The sequence below is a fragment of the Candidozyma auris genome, chromosome 3 (genome assembly GCF_003013715.1).
Source record: "Candidozyma auris chromosome 3, complete sequence".
Classification (NCBI taxonomy): domain Eukaryota; kingdom Fungi; phylum Ascomycota; class Pichiomycetes; order Serinales; family Metschnikowiaceae; genus Candidozyma; species Candidozyma auris.
Genome location: NC_072814.1, coordinates 266,716 through 290,652, shown reverse-complemented (window position 1 = coordinate 290,652; position 23,937 = coordinate 266,716). Strand labels below are relative to the sequence as shown.

General features: G+C 45.0%; 8 protein-coding genes across 8 annotated transcripts; 3 read left to right on the top strand and 5 right to left on the bottom strand. All coding sequences in view use genetic code 12, as the record gives it.

The window, feature by feature from the left end:
• Positions 1–1,469: 1,469 nt before the first annotated feature.
• CJI96_0002760 (uncharacterized protein) lies at positions 1,470–2,888 on the top strand (the record flags this gene model as incomplete). Its single annotated transcript, XM_029034301.2, has 1 exon — positions 1,470–2,888. The coding sequence occupies one exon, from the start codon at positions 1,470–1,472 to the stop codon at positions 2,886–2,888; it is 1,419 nt and encodes a 472-aa protein (XP_028889543.2).
• A 97-nt stretch (positions 2,889–2,985) lies between these two features.
• On the bottom strand, positions 2,986–3,708 carry ASF1 (nucleosome assembly factor ASF1; the record flags this gene model as incomplete). The annotated part of the gene is made up of 1 exon (XM_029034300.2): positions 2,986–3,708. One exon carries the CDS (start codon positions 3,706–3,708, stop codon positions 2,986–2,988), a length of 723 nt encoding a protein of 240 aa, XP_028889542.2.
• Positions 3,709–4,197: 489 nt separating this feature from the next.
• CJI96_0002758 (uncharacterized protein) lies at positions 4,198–4,836 on the top strand (the record flags this gene model as incomplete). Its single annotated transcript, XM_029034299.2, has 1 exon — positions 4,198–4,836. One exon carries the CDS (start codon positions 4,198–4,200, stop codon positions 4,834–4,836), a length of 639 nt encoding a protein of 212 aa, XP_028889541.1.
• Positions 4,837–4,861: 25 nt separating this feature from the next.
• Positions 4,862–8,707, bottom strand: TSC11 (TORC2 complex subunit TSC11; the record flags this gene model as incomplete). The annotated part of the gene is made up of 1 exon (XM_029034298.2): positions 4,862–8,707. One exon carries the CDS (start codon positions 8,705–8,707, stop codon positions 4,862–4,864), a length of 3,846 nt encoding a protein of 1,281 aa, XP_028889540.2.
• A 2,478-nt stretch (positions 8,708–11,185) lies between these two features.
• On the top strand, positions 11,186–12,526 carry CJI96_0002756 (uncharacterized protein; the record flags this gene model as incomplete). The annotated part of the gene is made up of 1 exon (XM_029034297.2): positions 11,186–12,526. The coding sequence occupies one exon, from the start codon at positions 11,186–11,188 to the stop codon at positions 12,524–12,526; it is 1,341 nt and encodes a 446-aa protein (XP_028889539.2).
• A 332-nt stretch (positions 12,527–12,858) lies between these two features.
• Positions 12,859–13,716, bottom strand: IMP4 (snoRNA-binding rRNA-processing protein IMP4; the record flags this gene model as incomplete). The annotated part of the gene is made up of 1 exon (XM_029034296.2): positions 12,859–13,716. One exon carries the CDS (start codon positions 13,714–13,716, stop codon positions 12,859–12,861), a length of 858 nt encoding a protein of 285 aa, XP_028889538.1.
• A 136-nt stretch (positions 13,717–13,852) lies between these two features.
• On the bottom strand, positions 13,853–16,939 carry TRK1 (Trk1p; the record flags this gene model as incomplete). Its single annotated transcript, XM_029034295.2, has 1 exon — positions 13,853–16,939. The coding sequence occupies one exon, from the start codon at positions 16,937–16,939 to the stop codon at positions 13,853–13,855; it is 3,087 nt and encodes a 1,028-aa protein (XP_028889537.2).
• Positions 16,940–17,378: 439 nt separating this feature from the next.
• On the bottom strand, positions 17,379–19,076 carry CJI96_0002753 (uncharacterized protein; the record flags this gene model as incomplete). The annotated part of the gene is made up of 1 exon (XM_029034294.2): positions 17,379–19,076. The coding sequence occupies one exon, from the start codon at positions 19,074–19,076 to the stop codon at positions 17,379–17,381; it is 1,698 nt and encodes a 565-aa protein (XP_028889536.1).
• Between the last annotated feature and the right edge of the window lie 4,861 nt (positions 19,077–23,937).

The following is a 23,937-nucleotide window of genomic DNA, read 5'->3' as shown; positions in this document are numbered from 1 at the left end:
GGCGGCAATTACCTCCACCGGAGCAGGTCAGGAAAAGCAGAACTCTACACAGCCGACAAAGTCAGGAGATGATAAAAAAAAAAAAAGAAGATGTCCAACAGTAGCATTTCTGGATGATCTTCTCCTCAAAGCAGCTTAGCGAGGGAAAACGTGGGTGGGTGCAAAAAGCTCGGCGGTGTGCAGTTTTACCGGTGCCAGACTCATAATTTAATCCGGACGTGGAAATTCCTCTGAGTGGCTGCAATTCGCAGTGTTACCAGGAAACGTCCTGATCCGAAAAAGAGGAGCAAAACCCAGCAGAAACAAAAGAAAAGAAGACAGTATACCTACTCTCTATCAAATCAACCCCTTGGTGTTGTATTGTTGCTTCTGGATCGGTTCATCGGTTAAGCCCCCGCAGCGGCCCATGCTGATTGCATTGGCCACCCTATTCTTTGTCTAGTGCGGGAGTGCATCAGATTTGCGGCCACAATGCCCTGATAATGGGAATTCTTAGTGGTCCACAGATAAGAGATCCTCTGATACTTTTGTTAATGTCTACTGGTTTTAATGCCTGTATAGCGACATTGGTCGGTCAGGAGCTCAGGTGGGCAATAAAGTAGGTGGTCTCATATTCTGTTCGCACCTCGCTGGCTGGATTGCGACTAGGTAGTATTGAACGGAATGTGATGATCTGGCCAGAGATGAATTGTGGTATTATTCTTGGAGAAGAAGCAGCATTCCCTAGCAGAAATGATGCTTTTTCTTTTTTAAAACCCCTGATTGCAGCAGTATCTACATGATGTGAGTAACACTTGACTTGAGATTCCATGATCCGATGCTCGTTGTGTGGTGTCGGGCGAAGCAATTGAAAACAAAATTTTTGACTCAAAGGAACCAGGCTTAGAACAATTAAGGTGTCGTCTTCCAGGGAGCTACTTAATCAAAGATGGACTTCAATAACTCTACTTTCATGCGTTGTGACTCGACGGATCCACGTGTTCCCTTATAATCTATCTATTTCCGTCATCGTAAAATACGCCTCGTATTGAAGAATTTGCAAAACTTCGTTGCCTTTGCCCTCAATACAGTACGTTCTGGGAGTTTCACAGCAAAGAATTGAAAGAATCCTCTTTGTCGTCAAGCCTCTGAGTCCCTGAAGCCTGCCCATGCCATCGTGATGTGCTCTTGCATCATCGAAAATTTATTCAAAAGACAAAATTTGCCCTTTGTATTGCACAAAACACCAATAGCCAACCCAAATGATATCACGTAAATCGCCGTGATTGGTGTAATTAATGAACGCCGACACTAATACCTTCTAGTAGTATGCCCATGGCATCAAGAATTCGCAGCCATGGAGGAGCCCCTTCGGACCGCGCACCAGGCAACTACACCTGGTGGTTCCATGCAGTACACTCGCATCACAACAAACAAAGCAGTCATCTCACTTTACACCAACAGCATCAACAAATTCATTTCCTAGACCAATGCCGCAAGGCTCACTACAGCTGGACCCAGCTCTGTCGCCACCATGGTATAAACGAGCGCAGCCAGACTCAGATAACGACGAATTCAACCCCGACGCATCTGTGACCCACGAGTTTCTAGCCGGCGTCTCAACTCCTCTACACGTGAATTCAGGCAAGACCGTTATGATGATTTCTCCAATGAAGAGATTAGATAGACTACACATTTCGCACAATGACCACAGCCAGCTCAAGGGTTCTGACGAAGACAAAGATGTGGACAGTGGTGATCTTGCTGCAAACCAGACCATCTTAACGGATTACTCAAGTGAGGAATCTGTCACTGATGACGGTGAGCAAAGGCTCCCACCCATTTTTGTTAGAAAGAGAAAACACGATACATCTCTGGATATGATTTTGACGCCGGCATTCGACACTGGGCGAATACGAGACACCGATGCCTCGGCTAAAAGCATGTCCATCTCAAGCAACATCACTAATGACTCCCTCCTGAAAATCAGCTTTTCAAGTTCCTACTCCACTCCGTGTCCCTCACAGCCCCGAAAAAAGCTTAAGTTCAAAGATGATGTTACACCTTCGCAACCGTCCAAAATCAAAAGGCCCTTGCTCAACTTGTCTTGCTCGAAGAAGGTTTCAGCTGGTTCTGAACCTCTCATTGACAAGCTCAACAACGCAGGCAATGACAACTCAAGCTCCTTCACTGACGACTCAGTGTCTCCAGGGCGTGAGGCTAACCCCAAGCACGAGTCCACTCCAATTAGCCAATCTACTCCTGCAAATTCTCGTGCTCCATCGCCCTTCACTGAAGATACTTCTGAAAGTTTGAATGGCTTCTCATTTGCGAAACCGCAACAAGACATCCACTTCAAATACGAGACTCCCCAGGCCCGCTCTACTGCGACATATTCTTCACACAAGCCTTCTCAGCAGTTGAAGAATGCGTACAATAATGGCGACTTTGCTGGGGTTACCGGTGGGAAGTACGAGATATTGGGTAAGTTTCCTGTGTCCGCAGCTGGTTTGATGGACGAAGACGACAGTGACTTACATGTTGGCGATAAACGCATCAACGATCCATACCTTCAGGCGCCCCTGCTGGAACTCTCAGATTATGATGATGGCGACAGAGAACGAGTGAGACTGGAGTACCTCGGCTCCACTGAAAAACTTCCGTTGCTTTTGCACTTTGAGTGTGAACTTTCCAAAGAAGAGATGCTTGAGCTCATTCAAGACTCTACCTCGGTATCTGCATTCTACGAATACATCTGTGAGCCTAAATCGCTAAAATCATTGCTAAAAAAAGAACGTCTTCGCTGGCATCCTGACAAATGGAATACCAGATACAAAACCTCCAAATTTGACGAGGAAATTATTCGCAGCCTAAGCCAAGTCATCAATTCCCTTATAGAAAATTCATAGATCTCATGTCCTTGTTACGAATACTGAAATACCAAATATAATGTCACAGTCGATTAATTGTTAATTTTCCTCTTATAAATCTATTACACAATGAATTTTAGCTTTCCGTCTTATCATTCGGCGTGTCTGCGCTACTTCCTGGGTCAGCATCTGTGTCCATTTTATCAGATTTCGTCTGGGATTCTTTGTCATCTTCAATATCCTCTTCAAGGTCCTCTTCAACATCTCCAACTTCGACCCCTTCCTCATCAATGTCCTCTTCTTCTTCCTCTTCTTCCTCCTCTTCTTCTTCCTCCTCCTCCTCGTCTTCGTCCACTTGTTGTTCCGGTGGATACTCATCAGGATTCGAATCTTCACTGTCCCAGACAATGTTAAATCTCGTCACACGAGGCTTCTCAGCCAAAATGTTCCTGACGACATGCTCAACTTGCACTTTAGCAGGTGGGTTTTCTCTTAACTCCTCAGTATCGTACTCATTGTTGACGTAATACCCAACACGTACGAACTCTCTACCCGCGTAAGAACAGCTCAATAATATCACCGTGACACTTACCAATTCGCTTGCAGGGATAAGTTCGGGAGACGGCGGGTCTGCCTGAAACAAAAATTTATTCACACCGACAGGTACAGGTCCGACCAAAATGGAATCAAGCTCCTGATCATGATCTAGAGAACGTGAACTTCCAACGTATGTAAGTTTCCACTCCAAGTCTTCTTTCAAAGGTTCCAAGCATTCGAACGTGATTTCAAATTCATAGGGATCTGTAAACCGAGCAGGATTGTTCAAAACCTCAATCCCAAGCAAGGACACAATGGACATGATTTATGAGGGATATGCGAGGGTGGTGATGTTCAGGTAGATTCGAGTGAGTGAAGTTTGTGTTGCACTTTTGACGCGTAGCGTGCTGGTGCAGGAAGTTCATTAGGAGCAGCACAGTATAGGAAATTATGACATCGTGCTATAGTCATTATTGAGCAATACTTAATAAGCATCTAAAATAACGACATCGTATGTTCAATAATTATCTGAGAGGTAGTAGTTTCTCAAATTGATTCTACGAGGTCCCATGACGTTGGAAATCGATACGCAGCTGTCCACAAATCCAAAATCTAAAACACTTTGGTTGCTACCTTGTTATAGAATGATCAAAAACACAGGAGGCCAAGCTTTTTCCCTAAAAATAGTCATGGATTCTCCATCAGTATCATGTCCACATTTTACAATTGCAACCACATCGTCCTGCACCGTGCACGCTTTACTACTAGCTAAGGCTAGCTAGAGAACGTTGAAATATTCAACTGCTTGAAAATGGCCGATATCAAAACTGAGGATGCGTTGGCCCAGACAGGCCACGAAACTCAGGCAAGTGACTCGAACCAACTGCCACAAGAAGTGGATGAGACTGACTACGCAAAGCTCTACGAGGACCTCCAAAGTCGGTTCAACGAGGTTTATGCGGTGTCCCATAAATTGGCAATCACTGAAAGAGCTCAGAGACAAACGCTATATCACTACAGACGAAAAATTGACGCTTTGCTAGATTATATGGCTGAACTTAAAGATTACGAGGAGGAGTCGCTCGATACGCCGTTGAAGCTCGATACCACAAAAATCGAAAACGTTATCAAAAGGAAACCAGAGTTATCCGAGACACTAAAGCCACTTTTACAAATGTCGAATGAAGATGACCCCAAAGACATCAAATTTAAACGATCGTACAATGTGAACCTTACAGTTGATGAGCTGATTCCAGAGATCCAGCAGGACGAATTGGATGCCGTTGAAGTAAATCCGCAGGAGACTGAGATGTGGGTCAGAAGAAACTATCCCCATTTGGTAGTATCCAAATTTAGACCTGTAGAAATTCGTGGCAAAGATGTGAGAGAGTTCAGCGATTCCCAGTCACTGGCGCCCAAAAAGCGGAGGAAAAATATGATAAAGGAGTAATGAAATTATCTATGCATCTTATGTGTTATCTTTTGGCGTTTGTGTTTCTCCTGCTTCGTTTTACCAATGCCTCCATTATCTTGACGATATCAAAAAGGCCAAAAATGAAGCTGCGTGTCTTGTACTTGAATTTCCCCTTATCCACAAGTCGAATGGTTTTCAAAAAAAGATTAGGATTTTCAAAAATCTCACCATTGCTAGCCTTGATGTGCAACAACTCTTTGGTGGCTTTGCGCTCAATTTTACCCAACACCGAACTTAGGTGGTTAATTAAACTCAAGGCTTTGTCGTCTAACTTTTGGTTCGTCTGCAAGCCAAGTCCATCATCTGCATCGAGATCTAGCTGCTGATTGGCCCATAATTCGTCACTGTGGTTTCCGAATAGAGATATGTATGTTGCATCTCTATAAGGATTAAGCACCTCAAGATCGAACACATCTGCACCCTGCATTGATTCAGGGTATGCTAGGAGAAGCGGATCCAATGGGTTGAGATTATCAACAGAAACCCAACCAATATCATCTAGCATTTCTATGCCCTCATTTGTGGAAGCTAGCTTTCCCAACTGATGGAAAGCTATGCCGCGTATTTGCCAGTCCTTTGCACCTTTGAATAGCTGGACCATCAACTCAATAACATGTTCTGTTCTCATACTAGGATTGTATAGGGGATCAAGGATTTGGATTCCGTATTTAGAGGAGGCAATTTCACCTAAAATCCATAGGTTCTGTTTGAGTCGCTTGAGCATATACTCCTCTTCCTCCTCGGGAGATTTAATAGGTAAGTGAGACACTCCAATCACCAGTTCTTTTGGTTGTATGATAGGTACGTCGCCTCTTGCAATAAATCGAGTGGGAGATTCATTAAGATTCAGTTCATCAGTAGTATCGTCACTCTCGATGCTTTCCGCTTTGCTGCTGACAGACTCCATGGCAGTGGTCTTTGCTTTCGCATACAAAAATTCGGGCTCCAATTGTTCCTTTACATTTTCATCAAGCAAGCGAAGTTTTTGCACAATTGAAAATGTCTTATTAATGATGTCATCCAAGATTGCTCTCTGCGACGTAAAGAATATGAATCCGTCCTCAGTGGAAAGCAAGTAGTGGAAAAAATGATGACAGTCATCGCTGGGGACACCACGCACACGCTGTAAAATAGTCAGGTATGGATATAGGTATTTTTTTATCGTGCCCTCGATACGATCTAAATATTCAAAAGTCAATGAGCTTCGAACACTTCCTGTAAAATAACGTTGAACGAGTTTACTCTCGTTGAGCAAGCGAAATCCTTTTGTTGTCTTGCAAAATGTCATTAAGAGTTCCTTGCCAAGCGGATATTTCGACAATATCAAGGTAGAGGGTCGCATATCAATAAGAATATTGATTCTTGCAAAGTTCCCTTGCAACACGAAAAATTCATGTAGGTAACTTATTGCGAGCTTAACAACAGGTGAGTTGTCATCATCAAGGAGGTTGGAAAGGTTTCCAATCACAAACTCTTGACACTCTTCAACTTTCAATAACTTGGAAAGAACATTTTCTATGGTAAAGAGCTTTGTTTCTGCCAGCGAAACTCTCAAAACCTTTACGAGTAGATCTCTCAAGGGACTATTTATGACGAAGTCAAGGTTGTTCAATAGGTTGAAAAGAAGGTGAGAATTTGAAGTGTCATTGACATTTCCCTCAATGATACCATCGATGAGTTGAAAGAATTTCCATTCTTCTAAGAGGACCAAACCTCTGGTATGCGATGAAAGAACCCCGACGAAATTGACATAACCTATACTTAATGTTGTTTCAAGTTGGCGTTTTGATAAAATAGGATCCTTGGCAGAGATACCGCTGCGAGGACTAACTTGCGCAAATGCCTCTCTTATTTGCGTCATGAGCTTACTTGCGAGTAAAAATCGGAAACCAGAATCATGGTTGACCAAGGCCTCAAGTAGCTGACAACCAACTAGAATGATGCGCTTTGGATTTCGAAGCTTCGAAGTATCACTAGGTCGAAGAGGCATCCGACTAAACCGATACTTGAAGGGCCGAAAAAATGACATGAGATACTTCAAAACCTTAGGATATTTATCCTGAATATCTTGAAATCTTTTCTGGTCTCGAAGAGGTCCTTGACAAAGATGTGAAATTTGTGTCCAGTCCCAATCCTCAAAGTCTTTCAGAGTAAGCAACTTCGTGCGATTTACAAGCGTTTTGAGAGCGGCATCATCCATGCTGACTCTGCCTTCAACAATCAAGTCCTTGACTTGCGACTTCACCTCGCTTCTTTGTCGAGCGTCCAGATTGGTTTTGCTTTGTAGCCTTGCAGCCGCCTCGATTTGGTAAATGGATGATAGCGAAAGTGACCTTTTGTAAGCATCGGAAATATGTGACTGAAAGAATTTCTTCGGGAGTAAATCCATAGAGAGTTTGAAGATATTAGTGAGGAGATGAATGGCTTTTGAGGTGATTGCTTCGACTTTACAGTTGTCAATGATACCAAAAATCAATGGCACAACATCACATGAAAGCAAGATCTTTAAAGTGAGGCCTTGATAATGAGAGACAACTGTCTTCTCAAAACTGTTAGGAGGAAGTTCTAGGTATTTTTGGTGTATGCTGTCGATCAGATGATCCTCAGGGCTCAAAAAGACATGAAGGCTGGTGAATAGATCGAATATCGAAGACTCCTCAAGCCAGGGGATAGCTTCGATGCGGAGCACATCAAGGAGTAGATCAAGGATGATGCTCCTTAGCTTATTGCTCTTTCCACCGAGCTTTGAGACTATAATACGAATGGCCTCAAAGTTATTGTGAGAAAAGCAAATAATGCCCGTCCAACACTTGAGGAACACAGTGATGAGGAATGTGACCTTTAAGACCCTATTATGATATTTTCGGCTGCTGGATTGCTTGCTTTCATCGTCATCATCGTCATTTATGAGTGAGTAGACGGAAGTGAGAGACGTCAAATCGAGGCCATTTCGTAGAAAGAGTCTTGCCTCGGGTTTGTCTAATATTGTCATGAGCACGGCAAGACATGGCGCAGCCACATCAGCCGGTCCATTGGTGATGAGACTTATCATCAACCGAAAGCCTCCTCCGTGAAACACAATGTGTGGTTTGAGCACAGCAATTTCGCAGATCGTCTCTGTGCATAATTTCGTGAATGAAGAAGGAATGATATATTGGTCATCCTGAGGATTTGAGGGGTTTGCGCCTGAGTTCCCACTATCGTCGCTTTCGTGCTCTATGAGAGCCACCAAAGCTTTAATCACACCAACTGATATAAAAATTGCACCATCTGGGACATTCAAGAACTCACGGACCAATTTGAGGGCCTCTTGCTTTTCGAGGAGAGGGCATGGAACGGAAAAGGACACAATTATCGATATGAGAATCTTCAGTTGCACCATGAACAAAATAGAGTCCAGCGAAGCCACTGAATAACGTAGAACTCTATACGCTGCACATCGTAGCTGTGGGGCAGGATGGTAAAACATGAATTGGATACGGTTCACAACTACGTCGATGGCCATATCGTGCTTCAATGCCGGTGTTTCCTGAAGTAGTCTCACTAGCTGGTTGCACTTGGTGATAACCAGATACACGTCGTCTTTTTCTCTCACAGACAAGCTCTGGAGAATATCGGTGAATACCCAAGAAGCAGCCTCGACATTCTGCTCGGGGACATTATTTTGACGCGAATCTTCGAGTCTTTGGTGGTGACCTTTGGAGTTCTCGATGGAGCTGATATTTAGACTGTCGAGGGTATATGAGCGTATCCTCGAGCTGTGCGAGGAGAAGCTTGCATGCTCCAAGGGATCCGGTGACATAGACATGCGAGGTGTTCGCCTCGATGCCAGGTCCTCTGGATGCATTTTGGGTGGAGGATGAATGGGGTTGTTGGATCGAATAGGTGTAGCCGGTAACCGTGTATGCACGTGACACATCATGTGACGTAAAGGCTCTCACGTGATGCGGGTCATAAGCAACGACATGATGAATTGATGGAGTTCAGGTGTAGAAGGTTCCTCCAGTGGTGTAGAGAGTTTTGGTAAAAATAACCGGGAGCTAAGACCGACCGAGCATGGAAAAGAGGAGTATGCGTGGCTTTCACCAGATTAAGTAGGGATGGCTAGGAGAAGGACGGAGTGCGCAGCATCTACCACTGGAGGGCGGCCAGGTGGTAGCCGCCGAAAAAGCACTCGTCCCAAGCCATTGAGGGAGCCTATCACAGTTACTTCAGACTTGCATCTCCAGGGATCATGGCAATTCGTCAATTGAGGCTTGTTCGTGAAGAAGAACTCTAGATAATGGAGGTGAAGGAGTAGACATACTGATGGCAGCCAATGTGCCACAAAGTTGCTACAACGTGTGCGATGATCATGATGATTGGCGAGAAGCGACGAAGTGAAGATGCAAGAAAAGCAACGCGAGTGAAGCCCTCACAAGCGGGCGGTGGGACACCCGCTTTCGTGTGACCGTGCAAACGGGATTCTCGGCCCCTGCCGAAGTGGCTGCGAGAGTGAGAGGGATTTAAGTCAGGGATGAGAAGAACACACCGAACACAAAAAAAAAGGAAAAAAGGAAAGGCGTGCCCTGCAAAAGGAGGGAGTGGGATTCGTGAGAAACGGCCATCAATTAGAAACGACAGCTGACAGGGAACAAGTGCAAGAGTGTGGTCACAGCGCGAGCGCACTAGGTTCCAAAGCAACAGAGGTAGCGTCGAGCGCACTGGAACAAAATGCTGGGGGTCGCACTAGCTGTCCCACACCCATTCGCACTGGGACCTACAGTGTGCGCCTACAGTGAGGGCCATGAGATATCTGGGGCATCCGATTTGTTCACTGCGCACATCACAATCCACAAAGTGCACTGGTTAGGTGCGAGGAAAGAGTCCCAGCAGAAGATTGGTGTGATCTTCAAGAGAATTCTGTGAGCAAGCATCCCCATCGGGCAATTGGACCTATTAGACCGGGATACAGTGAAAGAAGCAGCAGCAGAGAAAGTTCCACAGGGAGGGTTGCAGTCGCAAGCGCTCAGGGTCAGTGCCAGAGTAGGGGCCCGCGCCGCGTGGCTCCAAAGTAGCAAAAGAAAAAAAAGAACAGAATTAGCACCACCAGCAGAACGGGGTATGACCAGCTTCATGCTAGAGAGAACCTTATCAGTGAAAATGGGAAAGATAGAGCAAATAACAAATAAAAGAAAATGATGGAATTGGAATTGGGGCACAATTCTCTTTAGTTATTGGTTGTATTTAATTTTCTCACTTGCTCTTGACAAGAGGCTGGCTGCCTCCTCCTCGTCTTTTTCGCAGCCAAAGGTCTGGGACGAATCGATGGCTGGGGCGGGTTGCCATGGTTCACGGCACAGGCGTGATCGAAGTGGAGACTGCGGGCTGGGGGTGGGTGCCTCAGTGGGATGCGACATTACGACATGCACTCTGTCATCGATTGAATTTTTTCCCTTGGGCGCGACATTGTTCGGTTGAGAATCCGCTTTTTTCTTATTGGTCTTGCCTAGCGAGGGTTACCGTACTGCAGACGGCCAAACGACATTTCCCTTTGTCACTCACCCTGAGGGTGCTGAAATCAATGGCTCTTGAAATCAAGAAGCACAGCTCTCCCAGGTGACACCTCTCGACTGATGTAGTTGGATCAAACTTTGAAAATAACTGTCGATAGACGTTGACGTTGACGGTGCCTTCCATGGTCCTTACACCGCGGCATGCATACAACCTGGTTGGTGCTTTTGCCGTGTTGTATATGGGTATGCTTCCTCCTCTCAATCCCTCACTTGTTATCTCGGTTTCTTGCTTATGTAAGCCCCGCATCCACTCGCTCACTAACCGCCAGTCGTTCGCTATTATCCTCACTTTTTCCCCGTTTTCATCTGTTTCACCTTTCTTCTTTTTATATCCCCCCAAACCCACTTTTTTTTTTTATTTTTCCATCCTTTTGGAGCTCTTTCAACTTTTCGCTAAACTCCATTTCATCCTTCAACCTCCACAAGCCTCCATCCTTGTGCTTCAGTTCTCACCCATAAACTTCCTCCGGCTTCTTCCAGCACCAGTCGAACAAGCTCAAGTCGTCGGTTTAAATTTCTAGAAAGCCGTTCCAACTTTATCCATAGAGCTTTTTTGGAACAACTTCACAAAGGGTATACTTGTGGATATTCCAGTCAATCAGCCTAGCCCACTTCTGCCCTTTTTTTTTATTTGATTTCTTGGAGTCTTGTTTGTCCCCAACGGAAATCAACAACTCACACCCCGGCATTTCTATTTAGAATACCGGAATCTACTACCGGCCTCATTGAGCTGACGCTTTGATTAAAGTAGCCTGCCATAACATTGCTCCATGGCCCTTTTTCATAACAACGCCAACAACGCCCAGCCGCCGGCGCCGGGCAAAAGGCGGTTGTCGATGTTTACTTTCGGCAGCCTGAGCAGCACAAACACACAGGCAAAAGATCTGGGCCTTTCGACGTCGCCAAACTCAAGCCAACCTAAACAAGGTGGACTCGCATCAAGCGAAGGCTCAATCGACAGCGCAATGTCGTCTTCGAAAACTCAGGCAGCCCAGTCAAGTAACAGCACTTCATCTGGCTTTCAAAAGGGAAATTCGAAATCTCCCGGCCCAGTTTCGCCTGTGATGTCGGTGCCAAATAGTAAAAACAATCAGCTAGGGTCTCCTGTTTGTTCTCCCTTATTTGAGGCAGATTCATTGCAAGAGAACCCTGACTGCAACATTTTTGAGAGATCTGTTCAGGATTTGTCTGGTCAAGTCAAACACGAAGATTGCATTCCGCCTGCTTTGGATGCTACTGCTCACATCTTGACCGATAAACAGACTAATTTGGACGATGTCGAAATGGTCTACTCCAATAGAAGAAACTCCTCGGTCATCGGCTTGAATATGGCTTTGGGCAGACCTTACACCCCCTCCCGCAAAAACAGCGTTATCTCCATGTCGCAGTGCAATACATCTTCAAACGGGAACAATGCAATTTACAACTCAAACAACAACAACACAGGCTCTCAGTCATCCTTGACCAACGCACTTCCTCCTCAATCTCCAGTTTCTCCACCAAAGTTGAGAAGTTCGAGATCTTCGGTGTCGTTCTACTCGTATGCGGACATGATCAACAGCGACGAGTTTGCCCGTAGGCCATCAATCAAGCACTCGTTTAGCCACGGCATGGCACCTACCATGAATCGCAAAATGAGTGTGGCATCAAACCACTCTGGCATTTCAAATTCATTGTCCTGCAACACTGGCGCTGCCTGTGGTGCTAATGCTCCTCACGCAAGCAATAGCACTACAAATATTTCTTCATTCTCTTTGGGCAAGGGTTTGAGAAAGCCCCAGGCCTCGACAACGTCGATTCTGCTGCAATCGCAGTTGTCAAAACAGCTTGCCCAAAGAGAGGTCCGCCAGCCAGGATCCTCTGTTTCATCGAAGAGTTCATCCAAAAAGGGCCAGAGCTCCAAGTTGAACAACTTCTTGATTAGTCCCGAATCGAGCGAGTCTGAAGACCATGAGGTATATTACCCAGCAACTTCTAGCTCCCCTGTTCAGAGAAGAGCTTCTGTGACTTCTAGCGGATCTAACCCCAATGCCGATAATGAGAGTTTGGTGTCTTCAACGATGGGAGACTGCATCAGGCAATGTACAACCGATATCATTGGTTGCAACTGAGGCAATTTAACGATAGTATTTACTTCAAATGACGAGACAAATGGTGCGAGCAGAGATTGGGTTTTATTCACGTAGGTCGCATGTGGTGAATGAGGATTGTCAGTCTGCTACGCGAGACACTTGTGGAGGTTTTTCATGCGATGTTTCATTTCTCCAGAGATTAGTATCTAAGTGGTTCGAGTGAAGGGGCGTTGTCCTTTCATTCGATATAGGTATTGTGTAATTTAGTTAAAATTGTGACAAATTGAAAATGTATTTACGTGATAAATTGAGAGTGTCTTCTATTATCCATGCATTGATATATGTTCTGGATCTTGTACTGAAAGACCTGCTTAATCAGCCAAATAGTTTTTTCTATTAGCAGTTCTGACAAAGCGTCTGGTCTTCCACTCCACATCAGCGTCTTTATTGTCGAGAAGCCCAAGTCTGAGTTCATGGAGTCTCATTTCAAACCTCGGGCCAACCTCACTAAGTTCAACTCCGTCCCTAGTTTTGACATAAACATGGTGTCTGACACTGATGAAATCTTCATTATTGATGAAAGAGATCACTCTTGAGCTGTCCTTCTTGGCCCCTGGTGGAAAAAGATGCTTAAGAATTTTCACCACACGCTGCCCAAGAGCTGTTGAAAAGTTTTCAAATATGAGATGAGGATACACTTCAGAGATGTTGCCGATGTTAGGCAAGTCATGTCTCAATTTAACATTGTGCAAAGTGAAGATAGCGGAAGGCCCATGGGGAAAATGCGATACTGTGAGTGAGGTGGGAACACCTCTGTGTTCATGAAGCACAATCAAGTCGTTGATAGCAGCTCTCGAGCACAGTTTCACAAGATCTGGAATGACGTAGGTACCTCTATTCAATTTCATGGAGTTTGGAAACATTAGCTTGATCTCTTTAGAGAACTGTAGCAACTTAGCTGATGGATTTCTCGATGTCGTTACGATGATCTTTGGATCGTTGATGCCACTCATAGCCAGATACTCATCGTCGATATCGACTTGTTCGCTTTCATCGTATCTGAAGTTCTTGTGGAGCTCGGTGTCTTCGCTCAACTCCTTTGAAAGAGGTTTACCTGAGGCTAATGCTGCTTTTAATTTCTGTCTCTTTTCTAGTTGAGCGGTCTCCTGAAGTTCCAACGACTTTTTGTATAAATATTCTCTTCTCTCTCTGGCTTGTCTTCTAATCATTTTTCGAAGGGTGGTTTGAGAGTCTGGGACGCTTTTTCGTAGTAGCTCATCTTCAAGTTCATGCGCACTGTATACAAATATGGGACTCTCATCGCCCTGAATGTGTCGTCTATATTATACAAAATACGAAATAAATTCAAGCGCCTCTCTCGCGAGAATTACCTTGTAGCTCGTTCTCTTCCGTTTCCAAACGTGTTGGAGCAGGCCATAAGGAGTTTCTGCGATACGAGGCTGCCGTCCGCGTAATTACTCTTGTAAGTCCGCGAACTGCTCCTGAAACACCTTCCTCACGGATAGTGTCCCTCGTTGGAACTGATTCTAACGTTGTCGCGCGCTGAATTGCATGGTGCTCTTGCACTTGATCTCTGCGACGCATATGCTTATCAGGCAACATGATGGCCCTATCAAGTGAGTATGGCAAACCTCTGTGACGTCCTCTAATCATCATACCGATGATAACCAACTTTGATAAAGTAGTAAACTTGTAAGTGAGCGATTGGTTCACGTTGGGGTATCCCAATGACAAACCAACCGTACCATAAGCACTTATGACTTCAAAAAGAATGGCAAACACTGAAAATCGGAGATCATTCGACTGAAGCTTGCCTCCTTCGGCGATGCAAATTATAAATAAACCCAAGAAGATGAACCATAAGTCAAAAGACAATTGGTTTCTCAAATGTGTGCCAATGAAGTTCCTAGGTGTCGCTTCTGGATCATCTGCTTCCTCTTTTGCTTTCACATATATGCCCAACGACTGCTCTTCATAGACGTTTGTACGTCTGATCGAAATGGCCAATGGAAGAACAGAAATGTACATCATGATCATGTAACTAACCTGAACAGCTGGGTGCACTTGAGACAAATCGATACAGCTGAACCCTGCAGTTCTTGTGCTGAACGCTTGAAACAAACCGTCCAACACTCTGAGACCCTTAGGTGTAGACTTAAGAAATTCAGAACCCAAATCGAGTATCACGAAAAGTATCAAGTCCACAGCATTCAACAAAACCAAAATAACAAATAACCACCAAGTAGGGATTGATGGGAAGAGAAGGGTGAAACATCTTCTTGGGTGATCTAGCAAAAATCCAAGCGATTCTTTGAATAATGTCATAGGCCTTGCCACCTTGAACAAAGCCCAAATAATGAATCGAAGAAGAATTGGGAAGCCGGTATTTCCGATAACGATGAAAAAGGAACATACGATCAACACGAAGGGGGACTCATTGAAACTCGACATCGAGTTTGGCGTTATTGTGAGGCCTAAGTCATTAAATGTCGATTGAGCAGTGAAAAATCCCCACCATACGGGGGAAAACCCAAAAGCTCTCATCTCCTCTGCTTTCGCATGATCCACTTTGATGTAGCCAACAAGCATGCAAAACGCCATGACATGAAAGCCAATGTAGTAAGCTGCTAAAATCTTAAGTAATAGCTTGACAGCCCTGTACTCCACACCACCGAGCTCATTTTTTTGTTCTTCTGTGAGATGAACGAATGTTGAGTTTCTACCAACAGTGGGTGTCCATGAAAGATAATTAGTGCTCATTTGCCTGGTCAAACCATGCTCCTCATCGGTTCCCACAAGCAGCTCCTCGTCAGAATCGTTATCATTAGTGTTGCTGTGAGATTTGCTGCCTCTCAACGTGCCAGAGCTAGCTGCTCTTAGAAGTGGTGTCCTCCATCTTCGAATTGCTGTTCTTCGGCGCGCTTTTCTCGTTCTCGGTACTTTCTCCGGTTCGGAAAATTTGGTGACTCTATCCTGTGGGGCAGCAACGGCGTCTCCGCGATCAATACCAGACGCTTGCACTGAGGTACTCTTCGGGTCTACCATATCGTCATGGTCGATGTCCTCATCATCGGTGTCCACGATCGCTTGACTATTATCGGTTAGAACATCATCGTCATCATCAAAATCATCGGGATGATGCTCACCTTCATCATCCTCATCTTCATCTTCATCATCTTCATCCTCATCATCTTCATCTTCATCCTCACCATCTTCATCTTCATCATCTTCATCATCGTCAAAAGAATCATCACCTTCAAGATCCTCACTTAACTTATTATGTGCGTCGTCGATCTCCGAATCAAGATCATTGTCCTTCAAGTCCTCGCCAACTTCGCCTTGCTTGACCGATTCTACGAGCTTTGCGATATTCTTCTGCTCCTTGGTTCTGTCCAAGGTTTCGCTATCGATAGACACCGTGTCATCGTTGGTTTTTGGTGGCGTCTTGAGTCTTCTTCCTCGAGCAGAACTATTTGAGATAGTTCTTTTGAGCTTCTCCCACTTCTTTCTTTTCTTCAGTGGGCCAAGTTTCCACTTCTTGCCACCAGGAGAGAAAGTAATCAGGTGCTTGCGAGTGAAAATCGGTGTACTTTGATCTCTCTCAATTTCCTTCGGAGACTTGATAACGAGAACGTCGTCATCTGCGAAACTGGATTTTCTCTCATGCTTGTTCTGCAACATTGCAATTGACTTGTACATATCAGAAGGATCAACTTCTTTCCTTTTCTTCGCCGGATGAGGAAGATTGTCAAAACGAATACCTTGGCCGTCCCCCTGGTCGGCAGGGCTTATATTCTCGGAACGTGGCGGACCTAAATCTGCTTGCTTTTCTAGATTTGATGACTGTGGGGATGAGCTCGAGGAGACTTCTTTTGCAGGCAGCTCAGGATTCTGTAGGCCCAATTCTTGATTTGTGGCTGTGTTGAACTTGGTGGAGTCTTTCGTAGCTGTTCTAGCAGCTAAAGTGGCGCTTTTTCTCATCTTGTGGTCCAACTTCGAGGACTCCTTGATATTGTCGAATTGTCGTTCAAACCAGAACAATCGGATGCAAAGCAACGAGCTGTGAATGAAAATGGGGGTGCTCAATGTGGTGAAAATGTAGACGAATATCTGCTGCAGTAGCCGTAGTTCGTTCAAGTTTATGGTGTTAAGGCCAGCTTGAGTGGCTGCTCCCGACATCAAGAAAAGAATATCGATGTATTTGAAATTGGCGATAGGGTATACGATAATCGATCCCAAGAAAGTCATGAAGAAAATGTAGACATAGTGGGCGGCTCTGAAATTCGGAATCACCACTTTCACGTATGGGTGAAGCGCCAGAGCGACCTCTTGTATCAGGTCACGAAGCTTGTGCCCCAAAGATTTTCCATGCTTATCTTGTAGGAGTTTTCGGAGTCGGGATGGTTCTCGATAACTAGAGGGTGATGACATTGCCCGTTTGAAGAGTTTGACGGCTGTGCGCTAGAAGGTACTGCCAAGACAACAACAGCCTCTTAAACTGAAGTGTAGAGAATGAACGCGGGAAGCACGCTAGTACTCAAGTTGGCAAGAGCGTGGAAATTTGTACTTTGGTGTGGTAAGTCTTCTCAGGTGATGATATGAAGGGCTCGCTCCATTGTATTACAATTTTTTCTTTCCTGTCTCGTTCACAGAGACAGTGGTTCTATACAGGAGTTCCCACATGAGAACGTTATCTCTTAACTATGGGCCCCCATTTATAGTTGGCGCGCTTTCTTTAGTGGGTATCGGAAGGCTCGAATTGCCCGATTGATATTTGCGCTAAGCAACTCGTTTAGCCTTATCAAAATCTATCGTCTATTGGTAGGTTGCTCATAGTAAATATATATAAAAGTGATCTGTTAAAGAGAACTCACCACTTGGGCTCGTCCTTGCGCATTTCAATGATTTTATCGAGCTCCTGTTGAGTTCTATGGCCGTACTTGACTAACGACTTCATTCTCATCACCTCTCCCTTAAAGATTAGGAGAAAGTTGAAGCCCAGGGCCACAAACAAGACAAAGGCACTGATGGTACAGGTCCAGCCAACACCAATGTTCTGAATACTTCTCAAACAAGTACCGGAGGCAATTGCAGCGGCAATATATCTGGAGAAGTATGACGAAGCTATACCGTCACCATTGAGCTCGGGAACAGAGTCCACACAGTAGGTGTTACTGGCGGGGAAAGCAATCGTCTGAGCGATACCACTGAGGAACATGAAAATGATTGGCACCGCCATACCGCCAACAGCTTTCTCCACGGTCCAGCCGTAGATGAGAATGCATCCTGGGTAGTATATAGTCAAGGGCCAAACCATTTGTCTGAGTCTATCCTCGGGAACTCTTCTGCCTCTTTTCTTGATCCACTTCTTCACGGTGTTGTCGGCAAACTTGCCTCCGAAGAAGGATCCAAGTAAGTAGCCGAGACCTGGTGCTAAGTAAAACAAACCAGAATACAATGGCTTTTCCAAATTGAATCTTGGGTTCAACACATAACGAATAGGTGTGAGCAACGAGTACATGTTGTAAAGCATGGAAATGACAATGAAACCGTCGAGGGACAAGGTTGGGTACTTCAAAGCGTCGATGATCTTGAGAGGATTGAACCAGACAAAAACAAACTTCTTCTCGGGTTCAACCTTTCTCGCCTCTTCCAAAAGAATAGAGTGCTTGGTACGCACCGATGTCTCTGGCAAAAAGAATACACCAAGAGCAAGAATCACTCCACCCAAACCGGCCATTACCCAGAATATCACTCTCCACGAGGTCCAGTTGACAATTATACCTCCAATGACACCACCAATAGAAGTACCTGTTTGAGCACCAGTAACGATCCAAGACATCTTACGGCCACGCTCGCTAGGAATGTAACAGTCACTGATGATGTGAGCACCAACACTGAAGAAGGCCGTGGCAAAAAGGGCTGTCAAAGCACGGAAGATGTAAAACATGGCCAAGTTCACCGACACCGCCACACATATCGTACAGATGCAATAGAAAACGCAACAGCTGAGGAAGCAGAACCTTCTTCCATATATATCAGACACAGGCGAGAAAATGCACGGGGACAACGACATGAAAATACAGTAAACAGCGGCAGAAACGTTGATCACCTCACCTGTGGTGTTGAAGCGTTCAGCGATTTCAGGAACAGCAGGCAAAAATGCCAAACCCGACAACGGTGATAGGAAACAAGAGGCGGACACAATAAACACAAAGAGGCCCTTTTTGTTAGTAGTAAACCTATCAAACTTAGCATCCTTGGAGATACTATACACGGACTGGTCGTCAGAAGATTTTTCCTCGGCGCCAATGTCCTCTTCATTGGGACGTGCGTTCGACGAGGCATACGACTTTATTCTCGACAACTGTTTCGAAACGGCATCGTCTGCAAGGTGTGTGATGGGTACCTGCTCGTTATAAGGAACAACATCGGGCACCGACTCAGCACCAGAGTGATCACCACTTGACAGTGACAGCGACAGGCTGAGCTGCTGGACAGAAACCTCCTTGGAGTCTTTTATATCTTTGTCTTCGAAAGACGCACGATGGTTGTTTGGAGCACTCATCCTGATTGATGATCTGGTGAGAATAGAGAGAGATTTTTTGTGTTGGAATATTGCTTCCTTATATACTGCTATCAGAGAATTTTAGTGCCTCCCAACGGGCCCGAGTATCGCACACAAATTGGAATTTGCAACCACCACCATGTTTGTTGCCCTGGCCTTAATGCACAATTTGCGCATCTTCCTAAGCGGCTGTGAAAGGGACTTTATGCAGGTGCCTCAGGGATAGCTCAACGTTGTTTGGACGGCTGGTTGAATTCGTGAACATTCGATAGCACATGCTTGCGCCTGAAAGAGCCACATCTGGTTCCTGGTCCCCTTGCGCATCGTTGTTCCCCTTTCTGTCCACGAACGTGTAAGTAGTTCAAAGTTGTTGGGGAGGAATTTTGTCGGACGACCCGGATTAATTTCTCGGCGAGTTTAGCTTCATGGCTGGGGGAAAATTGTGTCAAAACGTGCACAAAACACTTCCTTGCGAGTGCCATGTGCGTCACCGGCCTGGTACCGGGGCGAGCTCGAGAGCATAATCTAGCAGGGCCAAGAATTCAGAACAACGCCGTTGGCACCAAGATTTGACAGATAATAACCACCATGCGGGATTTCCTTCCTTCCCGCGGTGCAGTCCGTACGAATCTTCCGATGTTTTTCCGCAGGCGTCCTCCCCCCTCCTTTCCTACCATGTGGCCCGCAGACGCAAACAAATTTGAATCTGAGCTTGTGTTTGACCCGAAGCCACTATCAATGGGCGATTCGGTCTGGCAAGAATACCCTGAGAATTTTTTTGATAATTACTCTTCATTCGAGGAATTCTTTCGGTAATTTTTTTTCATTTGTTGGTTCCGAACTTGACCGCATTCTATGGTGCCAAGGGGCACCTTCAAACAGAAGGTCGCTGAGACTGGTTGTGAAGACTAGTACAAAGAGAAATATTGTTTCGAGATTTGCGACTTCATGCACACTTTGCAATGTGCTCTTGAGTCGCATCTGCAAGGACCATGAGGTGTTCTACTTTGTGGTGAAGAATTAAAATTTCGGAGGAGTTCGGGTCCGGCCACCTTTGTCACCAGACTTTCCTAATGTAGCCACTAGGAGTACTCAGGAGGGCTTGAATGCCTTTGAAATGCCCAGGGGGGGTTGGTATTGTCCTTGAACTGTGTCTACCCTTAGTGAAATTCTTATCTACAATGCCAGGGCAACTCTTAGCTACTTCCAAGAAGTATTTAACATAGCCTATCTTTGGTTATCTCAGGGACTTGGCTGTGTAGTTCCTTGGCAGGTATTAGGTATTGATCTAAGGGTTCCAAGCCTCCTAAGCATTTACGCTTTCACCGATTGGCTGGGAATGAAGTAGATTGTCCGGGAGACACTAACATGGGCTATTGAGCTGATTCTCCTCTGTGTAAGGACACGAGTAATACGAATCGGGTGAATGGGGCCATTCAAAGTCAGCTGTGCTCTTGCTCGGATGAATCCACATTGTGATATTGTGATACCGGGAACAATAATGTGTTTGCATGGAATTGCACTACCCATTGCGGTGTAATGGGCTCACCACGTTGGGTGAAACTTCCTATTCACTGCCTCCTCTGGGCTCGAGAGAAACTCGAGCCTATTGTGTACTTCACTTACTCGCATTCTTGTCGGGACTCCGCCCCACGGTGCCTTCAACTGCCATCTATAGACGTTTAATTTGTATTATTCATCAAAACTACCTTGGCAGTCAACTAAACCCACTATCAGCCAAGCGATCAAGCATTCCAGGGGCCACAAAGACCACTACATGCTAGCTTTTTCAAGCTGTCTTCAACATGCCCGTTCCAGGCCACTACAAAAGTTGCGCTTATCTCGAAGGCGGCGCGAGAGATAATCCGCTGCAGGGAAACCGTTGGAATGTAAATGATGTGCCATAAACCCCGGATAACCGGCGACAACGCAAATTTGAATTAAATTAATCCTTAGTTCTAGGCCTCAATCTGTTAATCCCGGATATTTATTATTTTGAAGTTGGAATTCATCTAAATGTTGCCCCCTAGCTTCTTTTGGTTATCCTAGCCGCCTGCATGGTTGATGCAAGTGATTTGCAGAGCGCACCTGAATGCAGATTCCTTCGGACGTTATCGGAGAGGTCGTCGAAAAAAAAGGTGCCACCTAGCGGTATGTGTCATTACAGGGTACCGTTCTCCACAATCACTTTGCATCAGAACATGTGGCTCCATATTCCAGAGTCCCGTGACTGATCTTCTTGCGACAGCTACCTTTTCACACAATCACTGCAAATGAAAGGAGCGATTGGCGGCACCATTGTCGAAAGGAACCCCTGAGGATCGGCAACAATAAGGTGTCAAAAGGGGAACACTAGCAAAAATCAATATATCTGTTGCCTTATCGAGTCTAGAACCTTTTAATCTTAAGTAGCAAACACAGGCTGCCAACTGCAACGTTATTTCGGAGATGGGCCCATGCCATTCCCTCCAACGGCTCTATTCTGATTGGCTTCATTAGGGGTCTCGTGAGCTAGTTGCTTCTTGCGTCAATCACCACAAAGTGAGTTTATGCCGCGACGTGCTTGCATTTTGTGCTTGTAAACCCAGATTTACTTCAACCTCAGGCACTGTGCGCTCACAAAGAATACCTTGGTCCAGTAGCCAATCTTTTCTCTAAGCGAGCAGCTCTGTCGCCAAATCGAACTTCACCACCTTGACACATTGTCAACGAAGCAGTATCAGGATTAAGCGCCGCTATGCGTGTGCATACCCGTTAATACATGTGTCGCCCCAACTGGTGTAGGGCATGAAGCTTCTCTCGTAGCAACTGGTAAAGTGTCATGTGAAGGTTATCTTGACGCAGCCACTCGGACTCGTCTATGCGAGCATAAAGTCCAAGCGCACAGGCTCCACGGTCCGATTCGGAACCGTCAAGTATGGTGAAGTTATTGGCTCCATCAACTTCTTTTGAGGAATGAATAAGAGAAGCACAAAAAAAAAAAAAAAAAGAAGAAATAAGAAAGCGAAGCAAACCGGATCTACGTAGCAGGGCCACCTTTCTAGCGCGTAGGTTGAGCGCGAGCCATGTTTTATCTTAGCAGTGCTAGGTATCTAAAATACAAGCCCGTACTGTGAGTTGTAAAAAAGCCGTCATTAGATCATTGAAGGTAATAACAAAACTTCGAAGTCCGCTTACGTTGTTGCTTTTCCATATTTGTGTTGTTTAACCGGTGCTTTTGCGATTGTGCTTGAGAATCCCTCTCGAATATCTTGTTTTGAAAGAAAGCTTGGAAGACAGGTTGTTTTTGGATAAAATGAACGAAAAGCAATAAACTATAGAGTCCACTTCTATTCTAAACAATTACGCCACTAGCCGAAGTACACAAATTATTGTTTTTGATTCACTACGAAGACAAAAATTTAGTGCCTCAACGGGTATTTGAATGGATGGCATTCTGGATGTATGATTTGGCAAGACTTCTGTTGTATTGATGGTGTTTACGAATTTCCTCTTCTTCACCTGAATCTGTGACCGGTTTTCTGAAAGCTTGATTCTTACCGATCTTTAGGCTGCCTTTGATGCATTTCCGACGGTGTGCTCTAGCTTTCAAGCTGCCGTGAATTTCATTTTAACATCACACAACTCGATTATGTGCTTGTTTTATACCATCCTTAGAGGTGGATGCCCTGAAGATCCAGACTACCTAAAATCTTATAACTCTTCTTGAATTGGTGAGCGTTTAAGAATCATAGCATATTGGTGATGCTTGTGTTCCAAGACAGTAGTTTGCAGCCAATTCCCATAACAAGCTCGGTGTGCCTTTTTTTTACGAATACGACTAAACCGAATGTATTAATCTTACTTTCATTGAGTACCCTGTTCATATGATATCGCAGAATACAGATGCATTGGCCTGTTGAATGAAACTACAATCCAGGGAGATAGTCGGTGAGGTATTCGCACAATTACTGCCTCTTGACTTCTTCTGCACAAAATTAGCCGCAATAATGAAAGTACAAATACCCTCATTCCAGGAAGCAGACACCACCGAAAAATGGAATGAAGAAGAAATCGAATTCTATAATTATACTTCAGTGTGATTTTGCCAAACTCACAACTCTACTTCCGTTGGCAATTAAAACCCTGGCCATGTTTTGCGGCAATGAAAATCTGGCCTCTACGATTACCAAGTATGAATATCAATCCCTAATTACAAATTTCTCCTTCAAAAGTTTGTAGCGTTTCACTCAAGTCCCACCTTGAATCATATTGACGTATGATGCTCATCTCATCCTTGCCATCAAACGGCGGAGTCCGTCTGAGTCAGTGCGAGAAGTCTCGCATCGCAGGTACATTTCCTCTCTGTGCAAGAAGTCCCACAGGACCCAAAGTTTCGAGCATGATATACAAATTAAAACCGAAGGAACACAAGGGGATTATCACACACATCGTCCATATAGTATTTAAACTGAAACGACTTCGAATTCTTCATAAAAACTTCCATAGCCCTAATGGGCGACCCAAAGAATCGCTTCTATATGTAGTAGATACTGCATGTACGCTGCACTGGGTATTACGCTACCCCCGGAAATTCCAAAAAACGTGAGTTAACTATGTGGAACAATCCTTCAGCCGAGGGAATGTACCCCCGGTTACGCCATTGAAAATTTTTACCATTCGCGTTATAAATACTAGATGGGTTCGCATCGTCCTCATCTTTCTCTCTCTTCTTCTCCTTCTCTCTCCTCCTCCTCCTCTCCTCTCTCAACGATACTCAGGTCCAGACAGATCGCTGTTCTTTGACATTTGATTGTTACAAGCTCCGTTTCTTCCCCCGAAAAGGTAACAGTTGAAGTATGTTTATCACGGCGACACGGGT